General features: G+C 39.8%; 1 protein-coding gene across 1 annotated transcript in view; it reads left to right on the top strand.

The window, feature by feature from the left end:
• DAW1 (Transducin/WD40 repeat-like superfamily protein) overlaps positions 1 to 26,169 on the top strand; it is a 72,858-nt gene that overhangs the window by 12,439 nt on the left and 34,250 nt on the right. The window contains 2 exon segments of the mRNA XM_089156394.1: positions 14,402 to 14,474; positions 24,475 to 24,877. Of these exon segments, the coding sequence (XP_089012520.1) occupies positions 14,402 to 14,474; positions 24,475 to 24,877 (476 nt within the window).

Below are 26,169 nucleotides of genomic sequence, written 5' to 3'. Positions count from 1 at the left end.
AGGGGGTTAAAGAGAATGCTTACAGACTTGACTTGAAAAAGGAAAAGGATGAAGAAGTTCTATTAAAACTAGAAATAAACCAACTCCTAACAACTTGTAACCAGCTCCTACTAAACTTAGGATCATTTGTATCAACTTGTACTTAAGAAAAAAACAACTTAATCTTAGAGCACAATCTCCCTATGCATGGAGAGTGTGGGGATTAATAGGTTTTTCAAAGACCTATCATGTGATGGGTCACATGACAACTTAATTGGACCCATTGGACTGAACCAAGATTGAACCAAACCGGTCAAATTGAGTTGCATTAAATGTGGAGATCCTGATTATACAAACTTGAACTCATGACCACCTTGGTACACATGTTTTAGGCCCACTACGAGGTCCATTTCCAACCCTTGGGCTAAGAGGTCCAACCCTATATGGTGCAACGTAGTATTATTCTGCTAATTGGAACCCCAAGGTGTTTGATCTGCAATATTCTGCATTAAGCACAGCAGAAAACCAACATACCATTATGACCTTAACATTGTTGCAATCTGGCTTGGACAATCTTATTTATCCATCAGTGAAGTAGATAAGAATACTGAAGCTTAAAACATTCTTTTCCCAATGTCCCTTTTGTAGCATAATGAAGAAAAATAATGGTTTGAGATCTCGGTTTGGATAGGGATCTCATCCCTAAGAAAACTGAGATCTGGTAAAAATCCCTAGTTAACTCGACCCAACTTGAGGGCCCATATTGGTGGGTATTGGAGCTCAGTTTGGGCTGGAATTTGGTATTTAACCTATTTTAAGCCTTTTAAATATAGTGGTGGCCTTAGATCTATGAGAAAACAAATGTATATATGAATTCCAACTCGACTCTATCTTTGAAATTGATTCGTTGAAGCAGTGAATATGCAGACTTATAAAACATGACTTAAACAAACGTTACTTCATATAAATGAAACATAAAGTTCTAAAGTCAAATAATACATTGAACATGTAAAGTTGTCCATAACTTCACATTACAACATTAGTTTACTTATTAGTTACACCCATGGGAGTACAAGAGTAAAATCAATGACTAAGCAGATTCCTTCAACTTCTACTCCACCAACACCAGCTCCACCTCCACCAGTGTAGAACATAGTTTTTTTTCAAAGGTTTGGGAAGAACATTCAACTTGCTTCAAGATTGGCTTCAAAGTCAATAGATCTTTGTTATAAATGAGCTAAATATCTTGTTGATGCAGCCTAGGTAGAGGCCGACCTTTCCGGTTAAAAATCCCGCCAAATCACTAAAATCAGTAAAGGGGGATGGAGTGTTGAGAGTTGAGACAAGTTGACATTGAATCGAGATTGAGATATCTCGACTTGTCTTGAGTCTTGACCAAGATGCGGTAATTATAAAGACTGGGTTGAACCAATATCCTACGAGATCCGAGATCTTGAATCGAGATCTTGGCCGAGATATTGTAATTTTTGGTATCAACTCAACTCGCATGAGATCTTGTCTCAAGGTGTCAAAAAACGAGATCTCACAAGACCTCCAACCATTAGAAAAAAATAGCTCATGTTGTTGGCTTGAGGGGGAGTGGGGGGGGGGGGGGGCAGCCCCAATTTAGTAAGGGCCACTTCTTCCAAGCTTTTAAGGAAACCAACTCATATGGGACCAATAAAGGGTTAAAATTTTGGTTATGGACTATGGAATGGATCATGCGGCTATTGCACACTTGTCACTTGTGAGTTAATGCGGATTAGGTAGTTGTTGAAAGAACTTGGTTTTGGTAATGATTCATCTATGACAGTATGGTGTGATAATTAGGCTGCTATCCACATGGCAATGATTCCTATGTTTCTTGAACGTACGAAGCATATTGAATTTGACAGCCACTTTGTTCGTGTGAAGTTGCAAAAGGGTTGATTTCTCCAAAGAATGTTTGTACTGGGAGCAATTGGCTGATTTGTTCACAAAATCTGTTTTTTTATTTGGGTAGAAGTTCACAAAATATATAGGGCGTATAAGAGTTGATTGTACTTGTATGTTTATTGGAGGCTTACAAGTTAACTTGAGGCCTCATTGGCTGCTTGAACATTCTTCATCTCTCTTCATCTTCTCTTCTCTGTTTTTCCTTCTCTTTACAAATAGTAGTGTGTAAATAGGGTGGATGAAGTGGAGAGGTGCATCCGGAGTCTTGTATGATCGACTTATTCCTTTAAAGCTCAAAGGAAAATTCTTAGGACCGTTGTTCAACCAGCTATGATGTATGGTGCAGAGTGTTGGGCTGTTAAAAAGAATCATAGATAAACTCAGTCTAGTAGGAATGAGGATGCATAGAGGGATGAGTGGCAAACTAGGAAAGATAATATAAGAAATGATCATATTAGAGTTGGTTTGGGAATAACCCCATTAAGTGATAAGCTACTAGAAAGTCGTTGAGGTGGCATGACCATATTCAACAGAGGCTTGTAAATGCCCCTATATCACTATATGGAGAAGTGATATAATCCAAAAGGAATTAGAAGAGCTGGGGGCAAACCTAAGATAACATTAAGAGAAGTGGTGAAAAAGAATATGCATAGCTTGAGCCTTATATCTAGCATGGCCTCAAATAGAGCTGATTGAAAGGCAAGAATCCATGTAGCCGACCCCATTTAATTGGGGCAAGACTTGATGATGACGATGATGAGTCTGAATGTCTTCACAAGGCACAATATCAAACTCCCCTTGAAGAGATAACAACGAATAGTATGTCAATGACTGACTGGCCATAACATTGACCTGAGGACACATTTGGTTGGAGGATGAGCACTTGTACTACATTATAACCTAAAAAGCCATAACTAAAATCCTCAATGATCCCAGCTTCTCATGAGAGTGACAACCGCAAGTATAACAAGCACAACCAAAAACCTTAGGGGAAAATGCAAAGATGATGAACAATGGAGAGTATTGGATTATTGAAATCCAGAACACAAACAACACAAACAGTTGATCAGATAGGATGCAGTAAGAATAGCTTCACTCCAGAACTGGGAAGTTACATTGTGGTGGTCAAACATTAGAGTGCAAGTCATCTCTAGCAGGTGGCAAATTTTCCTCTTAGCCCCACCATTTTGAGGAAGTGCATGGCACAGCTGGTTTGATGACAATTCCTATGATCGATCATTAATTTTGATACTAACCCTCATGTATTCTTTTCCATCATAGCTGTGGAGAATAGTTAGAGTGGCAATAAGGTCCAAACTAACTAGTGGAAAACCTAAAAACACAAAAACTGTCAGTCTTCTGCTGCGTCACATGTACCATGTAGTGTGTGACAATGACTATAAGTGAAAGCAAAAAACCATCCACAATCTGAAATAGAGCTAGTTGAAGAGGACCCCATACATCAGAATGACAATGCTAATAGGGGAAAGACCACTTTTGTTTTTGGATGAATAAATAATATACCACCTAACAGGGAATGAGAGGGGGGAGGGGCTACAAAGCGTGAACAGGGGGTGGGGTCATGTTACAGGGGGCAGGCCAGTGCTTCTGACTGCACAGGGGATCCAGTCTGAGTGTGACAGAGAAGCAGGATCATTGGAGGGGCTGTGTTGGGGGAAGGAAAATTGAGCGCAGATAGGATAGGTGCTGGAGGGTGGCTGTTGGTGGCTGTTTGTGGCTGTCATGCTGAAAGTTGGTGGCAGAGTGGATTTCTCCCTCAGTTAGGCATGCTGAGGAGAGGATGTGGTGGGGGAGCTGGGAGCTAGAGATTCCTATGTTGGGAGTGTTAGAAGGCCATCATTGGAAGGGAGAAGATGAGGTGATTGGTGTTTGCGTAGGTAGGAGGTAGCAGGGGGAGTGAGAAGGATGGGGACAGAAATAGAAAATGGGTTGTCTGTTGTTTCTTCTAAAACAGCATCTAGAAAGGTGTTTAAAGGTTTCCTAATGGTGGTAATGAGGAGGAAGGTTGTCATAGTGAAAAGGGTTGATAAAATGCAGGCCCATAAAACTCAGTGAAGTAGAATGAAAGGGATGGAGGAGAGCAAGAAGTGACTTCAACACAGATTTGTGCAAAATGATAATTGGTCCATCTAGTGGGTGCATCCACTCATGTGAAGAGGGGAGCTGATGACGGAGCCTGTGATACTTAGGCAGTCTTGGTTCCAGAACTGAAATGGAAGTCCACGGGGAGTAATCCACAGAGGTATTGTGCCCAGATCTTACATTTTTATTCTGATCAGCCAGGGGCCGCCTTTGGGGGCCCTACTTTTTATGGCTTAATCAGAGAATTTGAAGATGAAGTTGTCATTATCCAGGAGAAAGATTTGCAGTGTGCCGTCGACTTTCCATTGTTTCCACTTTCCAACGAGATGCTTCAATGTTATTGAAGGAGGCCTCATTCCAAGAACATGCCCCACTAGACAAGATTTCCATTTAGCTGCAGCTTGGGTAAGAATGGCTTTGGGACATAGAACATATGGGGAGCTTCCATCAATGGCCCGAGGTATGGAGTGCAGTGTGAACTGTGAAGTTTGGATTGGGAGCGGGGTTTTTGAAGAGGAAAGACCAGGATTGAGGGCCAGCTGAGGAGCTTGGTGGATGGGGAGGTGGGGGGGGAAGGGAAGGGGAGAGGAAACAGAGGGGAAGGTGTAGGCTCATTGCCAGTGATCAGAGCTCGAGATCAATCATCTCATCACCTTACAGATATTATTGGTTCTCTACAACAACAATAAGCCTTGTCCCAACTAAATGGGGTCGGCTACATGGATTCTTGCCCTCCAATCAGTTCTGTTCGAGGCCATGCTAGATATAAGGCCTAAGCTATACATATCCTTTCTCACCACTTCTCCTAAGGTTATCTTAGGTCTACCCCTAGCTCTTCTAGTTCCTTCAATATGGATTATATCACTTCTCCGTACAGGGGCATTTATAGGTCTCCGTTGAACATGGCCGTGCCACCTCAAACGACTTTCTCGAAGCTTATCACTTATGGGAGCAACTCCCAGACCAACTATAATATGAGCATTTCTTATCTTATCCATCCTAGTTTTGCCACTCATCCATCTTAGCATCCTCATTTTTGCTACACTGTGTTTATCTATATGATTCTTTTTAACAGCCCAACACTTTGCACCGTACATCATAGCTGGTCGAACAACAGTTCTATAAAATTTTCCTTTAAGCTTTAATGGAATACGCCGATCACATAAGACCCCGGATGCACCTCTCCACTTCATCCACCCTATTTTAATTCTTTGGGAAACCTCATCCTCTAAATCACCTCTTTTACTTATGATTGAACCTAGGTACCTAAGGGGGCATTTGGTTCCGCAATTCTCTGGAATCAGATTCCAGGGAATCATGACTCCAATAAAATAAATCGTTTGGTTTAGACGTTGAGTCGGAATCCAGATTCTTCAAAAATCACCAAGAATCCAGAATTTACACTAAAAAACTGAATCCACCTCTTGAGGTGGTTTCCTAACAGACTCATCTAATTCAACCCCAAATATAAATATGGATGATTCTCATAGAATCACAATTATCGTGAAAATTTTTCTCTACTCATCTTCTCCACAGAGTGTGAAATTTCCTCTAGTCTCTTCTTCTCCGTTTTCTCTAGGTCTCATCTTCTCCGTTTTCTCTAGGGCTCATCTTCTCCGCAGAGCGTGAAAATTTTCTCTAGGGTTCATCTTCTCCGCAGAGCAAGTCTTCCGTTCAGTTTGGGAATGAGCATAGCAATCGTTCATTGAGTTCCATTGTTGTTTTCTGAGGTTGGATTTGGCTTCACAAGAACAGAACATCGTTCTCGAGCACCATTTCTGGTTCTTTGAGCTCCATTGTTGTTTTTTGACCTTCGATTTGGCTTCAATATAGCAGATCGTCGTCCCAGTGCACCATTGCTGGTTCGTTGAGCTCCATTCTTGTTTTCTGACCTTCAATTTGGCTTCAAAAGAGCATACTGTCATCGTCAAGCACCATTGCTGGTTCGTTGAGCTCCATCCCTGTTTTCTGAGCTTCGATTTGGCTTCACACCCATTTCTTTCAGAATCAGGGTAACCAAGAAGTTTTTCAGACAGATTCACTTTCAGAATTAGGGTAACCAAATGATTTTTCAGACAGATTCACTTTCCAGAATCAGGGGAACCAAACAGTTTTTTTGTATGAATATGATTCTATAGAACCTAATTCCACAGACTCATGATTCCCTCATAATCTGATTCCAGGGAATTGCGGAACCAAACGCCCCCTAAAAAATCACTCTGAGGAATCTCTTTATCGTCAAGTAAAACAATTACTGGTTCTCTCTATTTCCAAAATTTAGATCTACAGGAGGGAGGCTAAGTTGGTTTATGTAATTTTCACTCTTCCTGGATATGGATTACACCATTTCCAAAGAAGGGTTTGCCCGTTCCGTAAGAACTAGCATTATAAATCTGAAACCCTAGAGGATCAGCGATAAGGGAATACACTTCATTTCTTTTGGGCTGCAATTATCGGGGTGAAGGTTCCACTGAGATCTGAACTTGGGAGTCAGGATAGTGGAAAGGGGTGCAACATGAGGACAAAACAGCTTGTCCTCATTTAGTAGTGAATAACAACACTAAGTCTGTTTAGCCAAAAGGCCCAAAATACAGAGTTTGCAGGGAAAAAATCATCCTTACTAAATTTTTTTACTAAGTAGGGAAGCAACTGAGACAGTCAGAATGGGGATGTCGTAGCCTATGATGGCACTGATATGGTCAATAGAGGCAGAATGCAACTGATGAGTCTGAATGAGAAGGGCAGCATTACAAATTGACCACTATCAAGCAATTAGGGACCACCATGAACTTCACACCCTATTGTCTGAAGGATCTTGGCTGGCTCTTTTTTATTCTGATTGGTGTTGATCCTTGGTGATTCTCTCTGAATTGGATGTTGCAGGTCTGGCACTAAATTGGGCCTCTTTTCTTAGGAATTAGGATATAGCCTATGGTCCTTTGACCCTTGATTTTGAAGTGCATTGAGCCTTTTTAATTGCGCAAGAACGGCATGCATAATTTGATTTAGTCACTTAGTATTTACTGCTGTAGTGCTTGAATCGTTTAAACTAAGTTATGATCAGCTGCTAAAAGCTAGGAATTCAGTCATTTGAAAGTACTGTAATTATGCTTCATATCTCCATGCATGATCTGGAAGGAAAGTGCTACGTGTTCGGCTTAAAATCCCTATTTTTAATTCCATCAGGACTTGTAATTAGCTGTTTAAGGCTTTAAGGCCCCTATTTTATTTCTCATTATGGATGAATACAAACAGATAAAGGGGGGGGGGGGGAATGGATTTTATGAGCAAAGTGCCTGCTGTTTCCTCTTTCATGCGAGTGATCCAACCTTTAAAGTCCATATTGGGGGGTTTTTTGGTGGTTAAAGTCCAAGCACCAAGCATTCTTGGTGCTTCAAGTCCAAGGTGGTTTTTAGCAATAAATGCTTGGTACTTCCATAATCTCACCATCCTTTCTTTTTCATTCTATATCCCTCCCCAGAACAGAAGGAGCAGATCTTTGATCTTTGATTAGTAATCCCCTTTCCTTGAATTGGGACTTGTACATTAAGAATCCAGTGTGCAATTCATTTTGATGAGATAGATAGATTGTCCCCAATCAGTCATATAGTTTACACAGAATCAAAGCTAGAAGAAAGGATAGGAAAAATCATATCATAAAAGTACCAGGTCAAAGATGAAGGCAGATTAACTATTTTAAGTCAATAATCTGTTGTGACTGTAGATTCAGTCTTCCATTCCACCAATCAATCTTCTCCATTGAATAACAAGACCAACAGCAAAGTTAGTTGCAAGCCAAGCTCAACCCTACCTCTTTCTTTCTCCTTGTTGCAGTTTCTTGATCATCCAAATCCCACTTATCTTGAAATTTCAGATTCCCTAAGAAGCCCAAATCAAAGTTAGATCTGCACCAATCTAACCATCAGATCTGTCCAAAACTTGGAGCATCATCCGCATACATCATCCCAAGGTAAAAAATTTGATCGAAATGAACATTTCGACCTTGGAAAAGGTCGAAATTTCGAGGTTTCGGTCAAAATTTCGACGGAAATTGGATACTTTTTTCATGATTCTTGAAAACTCAATTTCGAGCCTCAAATGCACTCAAATTGATTTGGATTTTTGCATACTAGCTATTTCAAGCATAATAAACACTATAAAACTACTAGTTTACTAAAAAACTACTGAAAATGTAACATCCAACATTCCAAGTATATAGTACATGAATCAGAGAAGAACCTGGAATGTTATTACTTACAAGTCTATTCTATTCAAGCCTCAAGGTCTCCCTCTTTCGTCTGCACCCCATACAAATGACAATATAACTCCCATTATGTTTGCCCCCGCCCCATATAGTTTTGGACATAGTCAAGAACTGCACCTCTGTATGTGGCCTCATCCACATGCATAAGATTCCCTAACGGTGGGAAGTTGTGAATCTCCAAAGGAACTGGTGGTGGTGGGCCTTGTGGCTGTGGAATAGTGTGGAAGATCTGCTCAACAAATGAAAGAGCACCCTGCCCCTTGCTCTAAGGTCGCAGTGGTTGACTTCGATAATCGACAGTGGGAGGGACACCATAAGCTCCATAGGCCGCTCCATAACCATAAGGCTCCAGTCGTGGCTGACTGGCCTGACCCTGAATCTGATAGCCAAGAGGGACACCATATGGTCCATAAGGACCATAACCATAAGTCGACTCGGTAGAACCAATACTCTCCACAACAGTATCATATGAGGACTCTGCAGGCCTATGCCATCCGGATCCTTTGGAGGTGGAGGAGTCTCTAACATCATCAATGCTCATCGATCTCATAGATCCCACCAAGCTCTCGGCATCGGATGGACGGTAGGACCCATATGATGGCGTGTCCTCTGTGCTCCAGCCGTGCTGTCTCCCCTTCCCCTTCCTCGAATATGTAGAGGAAACATTTTTGCCTCGAGATGCAACTCCAGTATGGTCTGAATCCTGTGTCGCATGAGTGAATTGACTCTCTCCTGTGAATCTCGGTGGTCGTCCCCCCCCCCCGACTCCCACGTATTGCTGGTGGTGGTGGTGGTCTGTCCCTAGGATCAGCTGAATCCTGATCACAAGGTCCCACACCCTCCTCATCCCCTCCATCATCATCATCACCGTCATCATCACCACCATCGTCGTCATCGCCGGAGGCCTGAGTCACCTCATCCTCAATGTTGGACCAGAAAATCAAATCCTCACTTTGGGTGGATGCACTAGGGTGTGGCACGAAGGGACGGGCTGGCTCTACATGTGGCCTCCCCTCCTGGGCCATGAAGTCCCCCACATCAGCCCCCATCTCCTCTGCAATCTGACTATTGGGAAGACCTCCATCCTCATCCAGCAATCCGTCTCCACTATCCCTGATCCAGTCAACTACTGGGTTATCATCATCATCCATCTCAAATATGTCGGCCAACTCGATATTGGTGCTCTCTCTATCCATCCCCTGTCTAATATGATCCTCTCTCAGTCTCATATTATAGTGTAGGTAGACAAGGTCCTCTAGACGCTTCACACCCAATCGGTTGCGACTCTTCGAGTGAATGAGGCTGAAGGTGCTCCAATTTCGCTCACAACCAGTGGCAGAACATGTTTGGGAGAGCACTTTGCTTGCAATCCTACTTAAGTTGTGTGAATCACCTCCAAATTGCAACCACCACTCAGCTGCAACAAACATAGACTCCAAGTCATTTTAATACTTAAATAACTAAATTAAAGATAGAATATAATAATTAAATGTATAATGAAATAAATGAATGAACTTACTCGCAGGGGCGGTTTCCCGTCCCGATACGGCCACCAGCACGACCGAAGCTCCCATTGGCATCCCTAAAAGCCTTTATCTAATATATATAAAGAGAAAAAACAATAACTAGTTAGTAGTTACTAGGTTAATGACTTAATATAAAACTACGAATTGTGAATATCAAATGATTCTAATCACTATCTCACCTCCATAAGGATGACTGCTTGTTTAGCTGTATCCGGTTTGAACTTCTCCACTACAGTTTGGACAACATCCATCAAATCTTGCCTCATCCCAAGATTGTCCTTGTAATGGTACTTGGGATTTAAATAGTATGCTGTGTAAGAAAAAGTATGTCATAAAAGGGAATAGTTAATGCTTAATAGTGTGATAACATAATGAAAATTAAATTAAATACTAGACTTAACAACTCACCAGCCTTATGCAGTGGATGCTGCAACATAGACTCCCATCTACTGTTGATGATTTGAAGGACTTTCTTGTTGCCGCGTGGGTGGACCTGAGCAACTTGCTGCTTTATCCTATCTACTGCAGCAAATATGTGTGCTAGAGTAGGTTTTCTTTGCTGATCTACCATCCTCAACACATTCACCACAGGCTCAAGCATCTTCACCACTATCCTCACATTGTGCCAGAAACTCTCATCAAGGATAGTCAACTGAGCTCTCCTTCCTCCCACTGATGAAGAACCCTCCCAGTTAAACCACTCCTCTAATGCAAACATACTCCTAAGGCCGTCTTCCTACTCTTAAAGCTCTGCGCAGTGCTATCCAATTAGTAGCAAATCTGGTTATGCTTGGCCTCACTAACTCACCCCCGACACTTGTCCCTCATCATCCTTAATGCATAGGTGTGGTTATATATGAAGGTGCTAACATGTCGAGCTTGGTCCACCGTATTCTTCACAAGCTTGACCTTTCCAATCTCCTTCAACATTAAGTCAATGTAGTGAGCAACACAAGGAGTCCAAAAGAGCCTACATCTGTCCATCCATCAAGGCATCAAGCCATCAATACAAAGTTATAAAGTGTACATGTATATGTGTAATGTAAATATATGTATTTACAAATGAAAATTAATATTATATGTTTAGACTTTAGATACCTGGAGTTCTCCCCGCATCTTCAATCCAACTTTTCTTGTAGTTGGAGCCATTATCGATCCCACAATTTGAACTACATTTTCCACTCCAACCTCCTTCACCACTTGCTTTAGTAATTTGTAAATGTATTTTGCATCCTTCTTCTCACCGGATGCATCTACTGACTTGAGGAACACTGTCCTCCCATCACAATTCAACATGAAATTGATGATGGACTGTCTAGTGGGACCAGTCCAACCATCAGCCATCAGAGTCACTCCATAATGATTCCACATGGGCTTTAATCCCTTAATGTACTCATTTATGTCCTCTTTATGCTTAGGCAAATACACATTATATATCTCATATGGAGTGGGGCCCCGTACACCACTCCCAACCCCTCCGCCATCTCGCTCAATCATATCTCTCGTAGTAGGGCCCCCGGGCTGTATGTGCTGGAACACTATGGTAATGCGCCCATTTGGAGAAAGCCATCCCCACTTTCTCCTTCACACTCCCCCATAAGTGCTTCAACTTTCTTTGTTTATGCTCAGGCCTCGCAAATAGGGCCGGATCATTGCGAAGAATCTTAAGATCCGGATCTGTAGGATGTGCTGAGGAAGCTCGACCCCTTGTAGGAGCCCGTGGGATAGGAGCCTCCTGCCTCACACTCTGAGACCTCCTCATAGGGACTTGGGAGCCACCTATGCCTCTCATACCTACGGCTCTCTAGAGGACCCACAACCCAGCACCCTCTCGTGTTGCCTCTCGATGTCATCAATCCTCTCGTTGCTCCCTACTCATCATCATCGCCCTCCTCGCCTGATCGGCCTCTCGGATCGGGGTCACCGTCTCTCTGGCTTATCCCTACCATAACCCTCAGGATCTGGAAGGTCATCTAAGCAGGCATCCTCGAACTCATCCCTCTGTGTTCTCTTCTCTTTCCTCTTTTATTTTGTACCACTAATATATGAGGCCATTGCCTTCTTGACCTCTACAGGCACCTTTGGGCACCCTGTTACATCCCTGTTGCCACCAGCTAGATGCACCTTCAATCTAGTGGCCCCACCTCCTCCTATTTGTTTCTTACAGTAATTACACTCGCTCTTCCTCTTATCAGCTGTTAGTGGCCTCCCATGATCCCAAGCTATGTCTGACATCTTTAAAATAGAGTGCCTGATATAAGAAACACACACTAAGTATCTTGAAAAGCTCCACCATATGCTCCAAAAATGACATACATGCTTCTAATAATAACCTCCTATTTTTAAATATAAAAAAAAAATGTATAACTATATAAGTATTTTTTAATATATAAATAATTTTAAAATATATAAAATACACACTAACTATCTTAAAAATATCCACAACATGCTCAAAAAATTGCATACATGCTTCCACTAATACTCTCCTATTTTTAAATTTAAAACAGAAATTAATTATTTTTTAAATATTTAAATATTTTTTTTAATTATTTAAATATATATTAAATACAGTAAAATTACATAATTAACAGAAAAAAAATTAATTCAACACCATCACAGCAATATGGTGTCTCAACTCTCACATACATTCATTTGAAGCTTATACATGTACTATACATAAACATTTTTAACAATATACATAATTTAGTAAATAATTTTTAATAACAGAAAAATAAAAAAATAGTAGGAAGAATCAAAAAATAATTTTGACACTACAAATTCATAGATCATCACTCTAAAGTAAACATATATAAATTTGGAAGCAATCTAACATGATTTAAGGCACAAATGAAACAAAAATAAAAAAATGAGGAAGTTGGTTACTCACCTTGCAAGATTTGAGAAAATGCACAAATGGAGGAGCAAATCAAGTGTTTGAAGGAAATGGAATACTAGAAATTAGGTGTAGAATGGGATGAAAGCAAGAGAAATTAGCAAAAATTGCAAAATGAGGTCGAAATAGCTCTGGCGATATGGCTCGAAATGTCGAAACAGCGTCGAAATGGCGAAACTAGGTCGATTTTGGGTATTTTATAAGCTGCGCAAGTGTCGTTTCGGCCCGATATGGTATCGGGTCGAAATATCGACTCGTATTGACCGAAATTTCTGTCAATACGAAATGATATGGATACATTTCGTGCCTACTACTATATTTCGTTTCGAGTTGGATTTTTGCAGGCATTTCGATCGAATTTTCTTCCATGCATCATCCTCGATGTCTCCATGTCTCAAGTCAATTAGACACAAGAACCCTGCTTCCTGGTCACCCCACTGAACTCCCTAAAACCCTTTGGTGTTCAAGAAACCAACTTTTACCTGACCAATTGGCTTCAAATTCTATAAATGATTGTCATCTCTCTTACTAGATATGTCCCATAATTCTTGAGTTAGTCTAACCACCCAAGACCCCAGCCTCTTCGTAAGAAATCCACCCCATCTCTAGAACTCCAAAGATCTCTAGTAATCCCAAGAACCCTACTCATGAGGGACCCATTCAGATAATAAAGATCCTCAGTCCAAGTGGCAACATCTTAACATTCCACTACCAACAAACCATTCAAGATCTTTCAAGATCCCCGCCAACCAGGAAAGAAGTAAAGGCAAAGAAAAAAACAATAACCAAACCCCCCAAAGAAACCCTAATTTTCTTGACCAATTTGAGTCGGTTTTGATAGAGAGGTCTGGACATTGGCCCTTACTCTTAGTGAGGCTGCACAATTGGTCTGAATTATAAAAATTTACGCTAACCCTAGATTTTGGAAATGAAGCAAATGGGGTAGGAATTTGGATTGGCTGACCCAATTTTGGTTCTGAACCCAAGTGATCAACTAATATTTACCCTACTTTTCACCCAAAAAAAATTGTGGAAAAGGATTAGCATTAAACTATTCATGCAAAATCTTCTTTCAAATTCCATTAATGACAGATGTCTTGTAGTACAACCCGGCCGAGAATGTGTTCACATAGGCAAAGATTGGAGCTTCTTTGGCCAAAAAGAATCAGCTTTTTAGGCTCTTCAAAGATCTTGATCTAGATGTAGGAACAATTAAACTTCTAATATTGGCTTGTAATGTTTTGATGACACTACTGAACCATTTTGGCATCTCAATTGAAATTTTTGGTCAAAACTATGTACCTTTTGTGATATGTATTTTTTTATTATTCTAGCCAGCTTTGAACCAAAATAATCCGTTGAAATTTCAGTATCTTGATCAAAATTTCAGTCATGGGCTCACATGTGGATGCATGCCATTACATTGGAAAGTATATGATCTTATAAAGGTTGTAGAATTTGACTTTTGCTAATCTTGGCCTCGTATCATATATCCAGTGGTCGGAACTGCCACATCATCATCCCATGGATAATATAGTTGGGCCAATAAGGAAGCCCTTCCTACTTGGACTGCTGAAAACATGTCTATCTTTTTCTTTTTTTAATGTGTCTAGCATGGGTCTTACACTAGTAAAGAGTGGCTTGACCTACTAAGATTTGAGGGGGAATTTGTGTTAACATTTTTTTAAATTCCTCTTTCAGGTAATACAACTGATGCAGCAGATAATGCTTCTGTACTGCATATATTACCACAACCAATGGCTGAGAGTAAGAGGTACCCTCTTTAAGCTGATGTTTCTCCTCTGTAACAATGTTCCAGAAAGGAAATAAAGTGTAGTACTAGTACACAAAGAAAGGAATCTCTTTGGATGTATAAATTTCTTTGCCTAGTGCTTCATACAAGTGTTAATTTCATGTGTTGCTTGATTCCTTGCAAGAACCTTAACTTGCTTTCTTGGAATAAATTAATGGGGTAAAAGAATTAGCTCCTCTAAGAGCGTAAAAGATTCAAGCATGAAATCTGGAACATACTATATTTCAATTATGTGGAGACCTATGTTTGAGCCAGAAGATTGTGGGTTCAGCCCAGCTAATATCCAAGGAGTAGGGTTTTTTTTTTTTTTTTTTTTTTTTTTCTCTCCCTTTGGTGGGTGCTTTCTTTTCCCTTTACTTCACCTGAGCTTGGGACAAAGAATGATTTAGGGGGAATGAAAAAAAGTTCTGCCAACTGTGCCGATACTATAGTTGTCTATCTTAGTTCCATATCCAACTAATTTTGCAACTTTGTAAGTTAACAGCTCCATCATGAACAGGAATCTTGATTTCTCAATGTTTTAATGGTTGACTCTTGAGAATCATGAGTAAGCACCTTGCTGTGAATTCTGTATGATGTAGTTTCCTTCCTTGATATTGCCATTTCTAAATAGGTTGTGCTGCTCATTTCCATGGCAATGTTGATGAAGATAGTGAGGTTGTACCAATTTAGACAATAGGCTTGTTTTGGTACCAAATGCTGTTTCACATGGTTCTTCCTTCAGACATTTTTATCTTGTTTCTTTTCTTCTTTCTGATAGACAGAAAGTTTCACTGAATAAATTGTTTTTCGTTTTAAGGCCAGTTGCTAGGTTTTCCTGAATTATCTACCTAGGATTTGGTGCTTACAGGACCAAGCTAAGAGTCGAGAAACAACAATACCTTTATGTTGGTTTTACCTATATTAGAAAAGGCTTTCCCAAGCACGAGGTTCCTGCCACTTCAGGGTCTAGGGTGGGTCATGAACTCATGATATATGCAGACCCTTCTTGCATGGAGATGCTGTTTCCAGACTCAAACCATGACCATTTGGTCACAATGAAGCAACCTTATCATTGCACCAAAGCCTGCACTCTAAAATGGTATGTTGATTCATCTCCTAAACATTGCCAGTAAAATATAGAATTGTTTATATGCACCCCCCCTGAATCCATACCAAACTCTGTGCACCCTCTCCTAATCCAGAACCTTATAGATACCCCCTCCAACCTTCTCCCGTTAGTGGGCTGTTAGACATAAAAGTCCAATTCCCATTTTAGTCTCACAGCTTAAATAAAATAAAAAACCAAATATGAAATTACCATATTACATTACCCTCAAAACTATCTACCTCCTTTGTTCAATGTGACCACCCTCTCCTCTCCATCCAGCAACCGGCCACCCTCAGCTCCACCTCCTATCCTTGGGACCTCTTCCTTCTTTAGCGGCATCTTGTCCTCCTCCGGTCAGCCGAGAATCTAAGATTTCAGGGTGATCCCTCAGTAACAGATTTCCCACGTATTTGTTCCTTCATATTGCAAATTTTGTGTAGAAACCATTGTCGACAAATCCCAGAATCCCCATCTGGTTCATTCAATAATCCCACCTCCCAAATTCATCAAACAGGGACCAAAATCTTCAGTTTTATTTAAAACCAATGGTCCCATTTCGTTTTCTATCAAAACTGTTGGGTTTGATTAAAAATACAAAATGCAGAATTTAGAATATTTTTTTATCCCGCATCGGATAGGTTAGAAGAAGGCAAGGATGAAATCCATCTATAAGAAGATGAAAGCCTTTGGTTTTATCAATCCAAATCAATATATGTTAAGCACTGTTTGACTTTGTTTAAATTCCTTTCTTTCTTCTGTTTAGGAGTTGTGAGTCATTGTGTGCTGAACTGGGTGTATTGCGGTCGTGGGTTGTGAGAGAATTATTTGTGTGATTATAACAATTTTTCACATAGTGAGATTTTCTCTTTCTGTCTTTTGACAATGGCCATGGTTTTTCTCCGGTTTGAAGTTTTCCATGTATGTTCTTGTGTTTGTTTTTTTCTTCTTCTTTGTGGTTGTGCTTCCATCCCAACAAAAACCAACGTCACATTATTTTTCTTCTTTGTGGTTGTGCTTCTATCCCCAACAAAAACCAATGTCACATCTCCTCAGAGCAGCTTCTGAGACAAACCCAGAAAGCAGTACCAAAGAATCAAAGCCACAAACCCTTCAGCTTGATCTAATATTTGGTTTCTGGTACTTCTAGATCATTCTCTTCAACATCTACAAGAAGATTGTATCAAATTGCTTTCTACGGTTCCACTAATTAGCCGGGCTTGGTCCCATACGAAAATTGTTCCCTCCCTTTGTCTCTCTTTCTTAGAGACACAAAGCCTGTTCCATACCCTGAACTTGACTCCACAGTTTCCGCAAGTGTTGGATTCTACTAGGAGTTCGATTAGAGTTTGTATTCATGTAAAATTCTATTTCTTGTTACCCAAGTAAGGGTATTTATGTAATAGTGTACTTTCCACTTAATTATAAATAGAGGGCTTGAGATCATTGATCACTAAGCCGTTCTACCACAATCTACTTTCTCAACATGGCATCAGAGCCTAAGTTCGATTAAGATCTTTTTTTTTTTTTTCAAACCCATTGCAAACCATCGCAATTGGGTTTACTATCGTTCTTCAGTTCCGACAGGACCACCTTCTTCTGAATTTTTTTTCAACATCAGACGGAGAGAAGAAGACAACCACCACCACCGCTGCTTGTCGGTGCTGCATTGCAAAACTTAGCGCTGCTTGTCGCTGCTGCATCGCAAACCTCATGTTACTAAACTTGTTGCTGCCGGCAATTTTTTTCAGTACCGTCTCGAGGGAAGAACAGTAACAGAAAAAAAGAGGAAAGCAGAAGAGAAGAAGCTGCTCCTGCTTTGCTGCACTACTGCTGCTGCTTCCTGCTTCAAGAACAGATTCACAGCTGTTGGTTGCTGCTTCCTGCTCCTGCAACTGCTTCTTCTAGCTCCAAGAATAGAATAGCAGCCAACACAGTTTTCTTCTGAATCGCCGAATCGCAGCCAACATAATACAAACAGTTCTGGCCCATCGATTGTCTGAATTGCAGAATATTGATCGTCTAATCACACCCAAATCGCAGAATATCTGATTGTCTAATCACAGTGAGTTTTCTCTGTTTTTTTTCTTCTGAAACTCTTCGTCTCTGTCAATTTTTTTTTTCATCTGATTCTTTCTTTCGAACCTTGAATCAAGCCTAACTTGTATCGAATCAAGCCCCAACTTGTATCGAATCATACCTAGTTTCATCTGATTCTTTCTTCCCCCTTAGCTACCGTTCTATTTGCCCAAAAATAGGAAGAAACAAAATACGACGGTTGAGGGGCTTCTTTGGTAAATTTACTTTTTCCCAGGGACCTAATTGCAAATTCACATAATTTCAGACGTTTAGTTGTGAATTCAGATAATTCTAGGGGCCAATTTACAAATTCAAATAGTTTCAGGGACCTATTTGTAATTTCAACTTTTCCAGGGACATGTTGGTAATTTCCCAAAAAGGAAAGAAAGAAAAGAAAAGAAAAGAGAGAGAACCATGGTGTTTATATGCATTTTTTGAATTGTGGTTTGGCTATTGCATTCTGCGACGTTTCAGTTTTTTTTTTTTCAAAGGGTGAAGACTGAAGAACTGCAGACAATCTTTTCAACATGGCAATTATCGATGGTACTACTGCTCCTATAGGCTCCAAACATTATCCCACTCTTCATCCTCTTTCGGTAAGATTTGATGGAACAAATTATTTGATTTGGTCTTGATCTGCTTACTTGACCATTGCCGGAAGAGGACTTGTTGGACACATTAAGGGCACCTCTATCAAACCTATTACCACAGGCGTTTTACAAGATAAATGGATCTCGAATGACTCTCTTATTATGTCATTCCTTTTGAATTCCATGCATACAAATATTGGCCCGTGGATACTTATTACTTGATACTGTAGCCCAAATTTGGAAGGTTACTACTGAAACATATGGACAATTGGGGAATGATGCACAGGTTTATGAGCTACGAAATAAGCTTCATGAGACTACCCAAAAGGAACTGACTGTGGCCCAATATTATGCTGAGTTGCGATCTCTTTGGCAAGAGTTGGATCATTATGGGGATTATCAACCCACTAATCCAGATGATGTGACTACTTATAGGAAGCATGTTGATAAGATTCGGGTATATGACTTCTTGGCAAGTTTGAATGTAGAGTATGATTAGATCATAGTGCAAGTATTAAGTCGTTCTCCCTTTCCTACACAAGAACAATCTTATGCCCTTGTTTAGTGTGAAGAAAGCCGTTGATTAGCCATGCTTCATACTCCTATTATGGAGAAATCAGCCTTACAATCTGTTCGCACTAAATCTGATTCGGCTAAGGAGATTGTCAAGTGTGAGCATTGTCACAAACCATATCATACCAAGGCCAATTATTGGAAACTGCATGGGAAACCTGCTGATTTTGAGCAAAAAAGAACACAAAGAAAGGGAAAACCAATGGCTAATCTTTTTGAGACAATTTCCACACCACCCTCTGCAGACGTTGGTTTTTCACAGGAGGAGTTAGCTACTCTGCGACGTATTTTGCAGTCTTCTACTGCCGGTACAGCCTCTACAATTGCTTCCTCTACTACCCATACCAACTCCTACCTTGCTACTTCAGGTAAAACTTTTACAGGTTTTCAAGTTTCTTTAGTTTCTACTCCTTGGATCAATGATACAGGAGCCATAGATCATATGATAGGTTTATCCTCTTTTTTCTTACAATATTTTCCAACTTCTGGAAATGATAAAGTTCGAATTGTTGATGGCTCTTATTCTTCCATTGCTAGAAAAGGGACCATTCAGCATTCTCCATCACTTCCTTTGTCTAAAGTTTTACATGTTCCCTCTTTCTTTACTAACTTGCTCTCTATTAGTAGTCTTACACATGACTTGAATTGTAAAGTGACTTTTTTCCCATCTTACTGTGTCTTCCAGGATCTGGTCACTGGGAAGGAGATTGGATGTGGTAAACTAGACAATGGACTTTATTTGCTCGAGCCGATTGGAGAATTTACTTTTGCTCTGACTACATCTTCTAATCCGGTCCATTCGGTAATATCAGACCTTCATTAGTGGCACCGTAGGCTAGGTCACCCCCCTCTAGGAACTTTTAAGAAAATATTTCCTGATTTGGTTTCTTCGTGTAATGAGGATGATTTTTTTTTGTGAAGCCTGCATTTTTGCGAAGCAGACTCGTTTTACTTATTCACCTTCTCTTCATAATAGAAAATCTATTCCTTTTATGCTAATTCATGCTGATGTGTGGGGTCCTTGCCGACGTGTGTCTATTATTGACCATAGATACTTTGTTACTTTTATTGATTGTCACTCTCATTCTACATGGATTTATCTTCTAAAACAAAAAAAATGAGGTTTTCCGATTTTTTCGTGATTTTCATAATATGATTAAAACTTAGTTCAATGCCACTATGAAGATCCTTCGCAGTGACAACGGCACAGAGTATATTGATGGTGAATTTCAGAGATATCTCTTTGACTCTGGCATAATACATCAGACCAGTTGTGTTGATATGGCTGACCAAAATAGGGTTGCCGAAAGGAAGAATCGGCATCTTTTAGAGATGGCCCATTCAATTATAATTGCCATGAATGTACCTGACCAATATTGGAGTGATGCTATACTCACTGCTTCTTACCTTATGAATAGGATGCCCGGTAGATACTTGGTTTTAAATGTCCTAATGAGATTCTCCAGGGAATCTCTTCTTTTATTATTCCCCTAAAGATTTTTGGACGTGTGTGCTATGCCAGAATCACAGCCCACTAGAGTAAACTGGCTCCCCGCGGCCTACGCTGCATATTTTTGGGGTAATTCGCTACTCAAAAAGGGTACAAATATTATCATCCTCCTTCTAGGAAAACCATTGTATCCATGGATGTAATTTTTCATGAGTCTTGCCCTTACTATACACCTCTCCAGGGGGAGTCCTAGAGGAGAGGTGTTCTTTCCACTTTTAGATCTTCCTATCACACACCAACACAACTTGAGAGTTCAAGAAGAGTTTCCTGAACAGGGGGAGACTTCGGCCAGTATACCTGAGGACTCTAATCCTCCCCCTTCATTTTCTGAACCATGTGAAGAACCTAGCTAGGGGGAGACCACTCCTGTGAGGCACACTGTTGAGGTCTTTCAAAACCAGATTTATCAGAATAAGGAGGTGCAGACTTATTAGGGGAAGAATTACAACCAGCTAAAGCAGGTGGAGAAAGGTGACATGTTACCACTTCAGTTTCCTGCTCCAGAATCAGATTTTACTATTCCCCTTAAGGTATCTTCTTCTGATCTTTCCATTGCTATGTTAAAAAATGAGTCAGATCTTGTACTCAATATCCCATAGCTAAATATGTTTCTTATAACTCTTTGTCTGACTCCTACCGTGCTTTTATATCCTTTATGTCATCTGTATTTGTTCCTAAAAGTTGGCAGGAAGCCTATGTTAATAAGAGATGGAAGGCAGCTATGGTAGAGGAAATGTAGGCAATGAAGAAAAATGACACTTGGGAGCTGGTTACACTTCCTCCAGAAAAAACCAGTGGGTTGCAAATGGGTGTTTGTGGTGAAACAAAATATGGATGGATCAGTCAAGAAGTTGAAAGCTAAACTAGTTGCAAAGGGTTTTACCCAGACCTATAGGATTGATTATCAGGAGACTTTTGCTTACAAAACTAAACACTATCAGAGTTCTATTGTCTGTAGCTGTGAACAAAGCCTGGAGCTTGCACCAACTAAATGTAAAGAATGCCTTCTTACATGGGGAGTTAGCGGAAGAAGTCTATATGGAATCCCACATGGTTGCTCCGATGATAATACTGCGGGGAAAGTTTGTTGGTTGAATAGGTCAATTTATGGATTAAAACAGTCTCCTAGATGTTGGTTTGGACGCCTCCTAAAGGCAATGACTTCTATTGGGTACAAGCAAAGCAATGTTGATCATACACTATTTGTCAAGAAGTCAGGTACTAACATCACACTTCTCATTGTTTATGTAGACGATATTGTCATCACAGGGAATGATGGTGAAGGAATTCAAAAGGACTTTCTTGGCAGAGAGTTTGAGATTTAAGATCTAGGGAAGTTACAGTATTTCTTAGGGATTGAGGTGGTTCGATCAAAGGAGGGTATATTTCTATGATTCTATCCCAAAGAAAGTATGTCCAAGATTTATTATCAGAAGTGGAAATGTTGGGGTGCAAAGCAGTTGATACCCCTATTGAAGCTAGAGTTAAAACCTAAAGAAAAAGAGGGAGAACCAATGGACAAAGGAAGATATCAAAGGCTGGAAGGGAAGCTTATTTACTTGTCCCACACCAGGCCAAACATCGCTTATGCTATGGGGATAGTGAGCCAATTCATGCATGATCCATGTTTAGCTCATATGAAGGCTATTACCAGAATACTACAGTATTTGAAGGGAACTCCTGGAAAAAGAATACTTTTGTCACCCACTAATAATCTAAAAGTAGAAGCATACACTGATGCAAACTGGGTTGGATCTCCAGACAGGAAGTCAATTTTAGGTTAATATACCTTTGTTGGAGGTAATCTAGTTACTTGGAGAAGTAAGAAACAGAATGTGGTAGCTTTATCCAGTACCAAAGTTGAATATAGAGCTATGGTTCGTGGAGCTTGTGAGCTACTATGATAGAAAGGTTTGCTGCAAGATATTGGAGTCCAAGTTCCAAACCCTATGATGTTATATTGTGACAATAAGGCTGCTATTAGTATTGCTAATAATTCGGTGCAACATGATCGAACTAAGCACATTGAAATTGATAGGTTTTTTGTCAAAGGAAAGCTGGAACAAGGGCTTATCTGCATACCTTTTGTGAGATCTGGAGACCAAGTAGCAGATGTTTTCACTAAGGGTTTGAAAGAAAGAGATTTCCTTCCTATTGTAGGCAAGTTGGGCATGACTAATATCTATGCTTCAACTTGAGGGGGAGTTTTGGATTCTACTAGGAGTTCGATTAGAGTTCATATTCATGTAAAATTCTATTTCTTGTTACCCAAGTAAGGGTATTTATGTAATAGTGTACTTTCCACTTAATTATAAATAGAGGGCTTGAGATCATTGATCACTAAGCCATTCTACCACAATCTACTTTCTCAACACCAAGTATACCAAAAATCCTAGAATCTTTACCAATGTTTACACCGGCTCTGTTCTCTTGAAAAATCATTCTCTACCTCTCACAAAGCTTGTCCCACCATCTTCAAACTCAACTCCACTGTTTATCTCTTTGACTTTACCTCTTTGGTTGGAATTGATTTTTCTTCTGCTAGCAAACTTGGGTATCCTCTTTAGTTTGGTGCAGGTGGTGAACTGGGTCTGTTGGGTTCTGTTTTCAGTTTGGGAGTTTGAGTGGGAATTATTGGAACTGGTTATGTCAATGGTGTCTTTGAGGAGATCGACCAGAGATACTTTGTTCCAAAGTGTCGGTGGGTGTTATCACCAACAAAAGAAATGTTCTTATGGTTGTTATGAAGATGAAATAAATGTTTCGGCACAACTTGAACCCCGATTCTCATTCACACTTTCCACCCTTCGCTCTGATGGTTATGGGAATTCGGAAATCTCAGAGCATAGACTAGGGTTAGGACGTGAGAAGGTCATGTGAGGAGGGTTGTTCGAGTTTGAAAATAGACCATCAGTAAAGGGGTGACAGTGTGGGTATTGATAATGGTACAGCATTGAAAATAGAAATTTTAGTAGTGGGTATTATGGTCATTTTATTCCATGTTGAAGGGGGCAAAATATTCATATTAAAATTTTAATGGTCCCATTTGTATGTTTACTAATGGTATTAAGTGTGAAGGAGAATCAGGGTCCCATTTGTAGGGTTTTGATTTGAGGGAGGTGTGCCATGTTTACAATGGAAACGGAGAGGACTCATGTAAAAAATTCTAAAATATATTAATTAGTTGAATGGTGTGCTAGTATGAGACACATACTGCAAGGCAAGTGGTTAGACAATTAGCTTGAAGAAATCCACCATTTCATTTCAGTCCTATTGTCTCATTTTTCCTTCAATAGTTAGTTCTCCTGTATTCTTAAGGTATCCTATTCTAGAGGAGCAAACAAGTAATTTGGCATCCCCAACATCCTTTGGAGCATCAAAAGCCTAGGGAATCCAGGATATGTCATACAAGGTAAGGCAGTCTCTGAGCTCTCCAAGTCCAAGACCAAGTGGAGGACCAAGAGAACCCTAGGATTTCTGCCCACCTGCTTATTTATTGTAAAAGGTTTTTGCTGTACTCAATAGGACTACTTGCAGAATTGTAATCTTCCACTTGAGGGGCATATTGGGCGTATGAGTTTCAATTTTCTAGACGTGTTTTTTTCTTGTTTTAACTCAGTCCTTGTACGGGTCCAACTATAAAGACCTTGAGTAGATTAAGTCAAGATAGAATTGGGCTGGGAGTTCAAGTCCTATTACAAATTCCAGCCCCTGGTTTGTATAAAAAGGGGCCCCTCCACTTGATCCAGAGAGATCAGACTGAATATTGAATTAGAAAGATTCTGTTTGAGTAATTCCCCTTGTGTTTTTCGGAGTGGGGTGGAAACTTTGGAGTGCTCCCAATTCAACGTTTGGTTCATAAATGCAATCTACTTTCCAAACCATAATTTCCTAGTAGTCTCTTCATAATTGTATATTTTTTCTTTTGGGGGTCAGGAAGTGTTACAGCCTGCACAAATGGGACATGTTGGGCCCATAAAGAGCTTGAGAAACTATGTAAACACAGTAACGAACTGCCCAATCTTAGTTCTTCATAATTGCCTATAGATACAGATATTGCTATATAGCTGTCGTCTGTTCTTAGATCCCTTTTAATTATTACTTTTTTATTTTTGTTTGCAGGGTTCTCCTTATTTTTAGAGATGGTCTTATAATTCTTTGGGGAATCCAAGATAGTAAAGTCATTTTTGCTACGGGTGGAAGCATACTACAGTCATTATGTAATGAAACAAAGAAAGTAACTTCTGCTTGCTGGGCATGCCCATTTGGAAGTAAACTAGTTGTTGGATACAGTAACGGAGAGATTTTCCTTTGGAGTATTCCATCCATTTCAGAGACAAAAAGTGAAATACAAGCGGATAAAGATCTTTGTGGTTCTCAAAATGTTCCCATCTGTAAACTTAATCTTGGGTATAAGATGGATCAAATTCCTATAGTTTCATTGAAGTGGGTTTATGCAGATGGAAAGGCTAGTCGATTATATGTTAATGGTGCCTCTAGTTCTGTGTCCTCAAACTTGTTACAGGTACTGTGAATGCATGCTAATTGGATTCTATTATTCATCTTCAGCACAAAGTATTCTGCAGGTGGTCTTGTTTCATAAACATAACTTCTTTTTTGTTGCCTCATATCAATGCCATTCTCCCTCTAATATTTTTAGCACCATTGATATTTGGTCTTAGATACTTGAGAAATTGAATTCTATATTGATGTAGATGAATTTTTTTCCTGGGTACTATTTCAAATTAAATATGTAAAATTTTCTCTTTAATAGTATTACATGGAAAATCTAGCTGGTCTGCTTTCTGTCTTCAGTGGGAATAACCCTTTTGTTTTAATCTTGTACCATCCTTCCATCATAGATATGGATGCTCTATAGAGTGTCTGGTAAAGGGTGAATACAAATGACTACTCTAACAGAAAAACATTGCCTCATAGAACTTTTTCCTAAACAGAAGGAAAAGCATACGACAACAGCAGTGACAGCAAAAAATGTAACAGAACATCAAATTATCAACCAGAATTTGAACTCTGAAGAAGAAAAGAGACAATTGGTTCAATGATGGAATCAGTGTGTTCCATCCCTGACCTCCAATCTTTATTTATGATGTTTAGTTACATCAAATAATCTAAATATAACTCAAGTAATGAACTAATAAATCCTGAGAGAACTAAATAAGACTAACAGCTACACAGTGATAGGACACTCCCCCTATCATGAGTAGTCATTGCCACTCACCCTCAAGCTGGGTATATTTATAATAAAAATTCTCCAGCTTTGAACAACAAGAATAGATACAATAAGTATCATCAGGTCTTGAATAGTAGTTGCAGATGTCAATAAGCTTGCAGAGAGACAATCATCAATTGGGTAGAAGTATTAACTTAAGCAAACAAATCGTCAGCAGTATCGATAGATAATAAACTTCATTTCAAACAAATCCAATCAGCAACAAACAAAATAGGTGGTAGTGAACACTTAATTACAATTCAAATATCTTATAACCTACAACAGTATCAAAAGCACTTCGTGAAGGTCAGTCGCAATAATTAGTTATCTTCTCAATGAAAGAAAAGAACTGTGGCATCAAATGGCTATGTCGAAAACACTTCTCAGGAAAATCAGGTAGTAAGTATTATTTTACTCAAAGTCAGATGAAGAGCTCCAAATAAAGGTCTTAGATAACAAACTCCAACCATATAGGTTACTGTAAACCAGATTAACATTAGGTTGCAGTAGACCAGATCAAAATATAGGTTACTGTGGGCCAGATGTATAGGTTATCGCAGACCAGGTATGCAATATAGGTTACTGTG

This window comes from Hakea prostrata, chromosome 5 (assembly GCF_041222555.1).
Source record: "Hakea prostrata isolate BN-2017 chromosome 5, UWA_Hpros_2, whole genome shotgun sequence".
NCBI lineage: Eukaryota > Viridiplantae > Streptophyta > Magnoliopsida > Proteales > Proteaceae > Hakea > Hakea prostrata.
The sequence above is the reverse complement of the archived record's forward strand: the minus strand, read 5'-3'. Positions and strand labels throughout refer to the sequence as shown.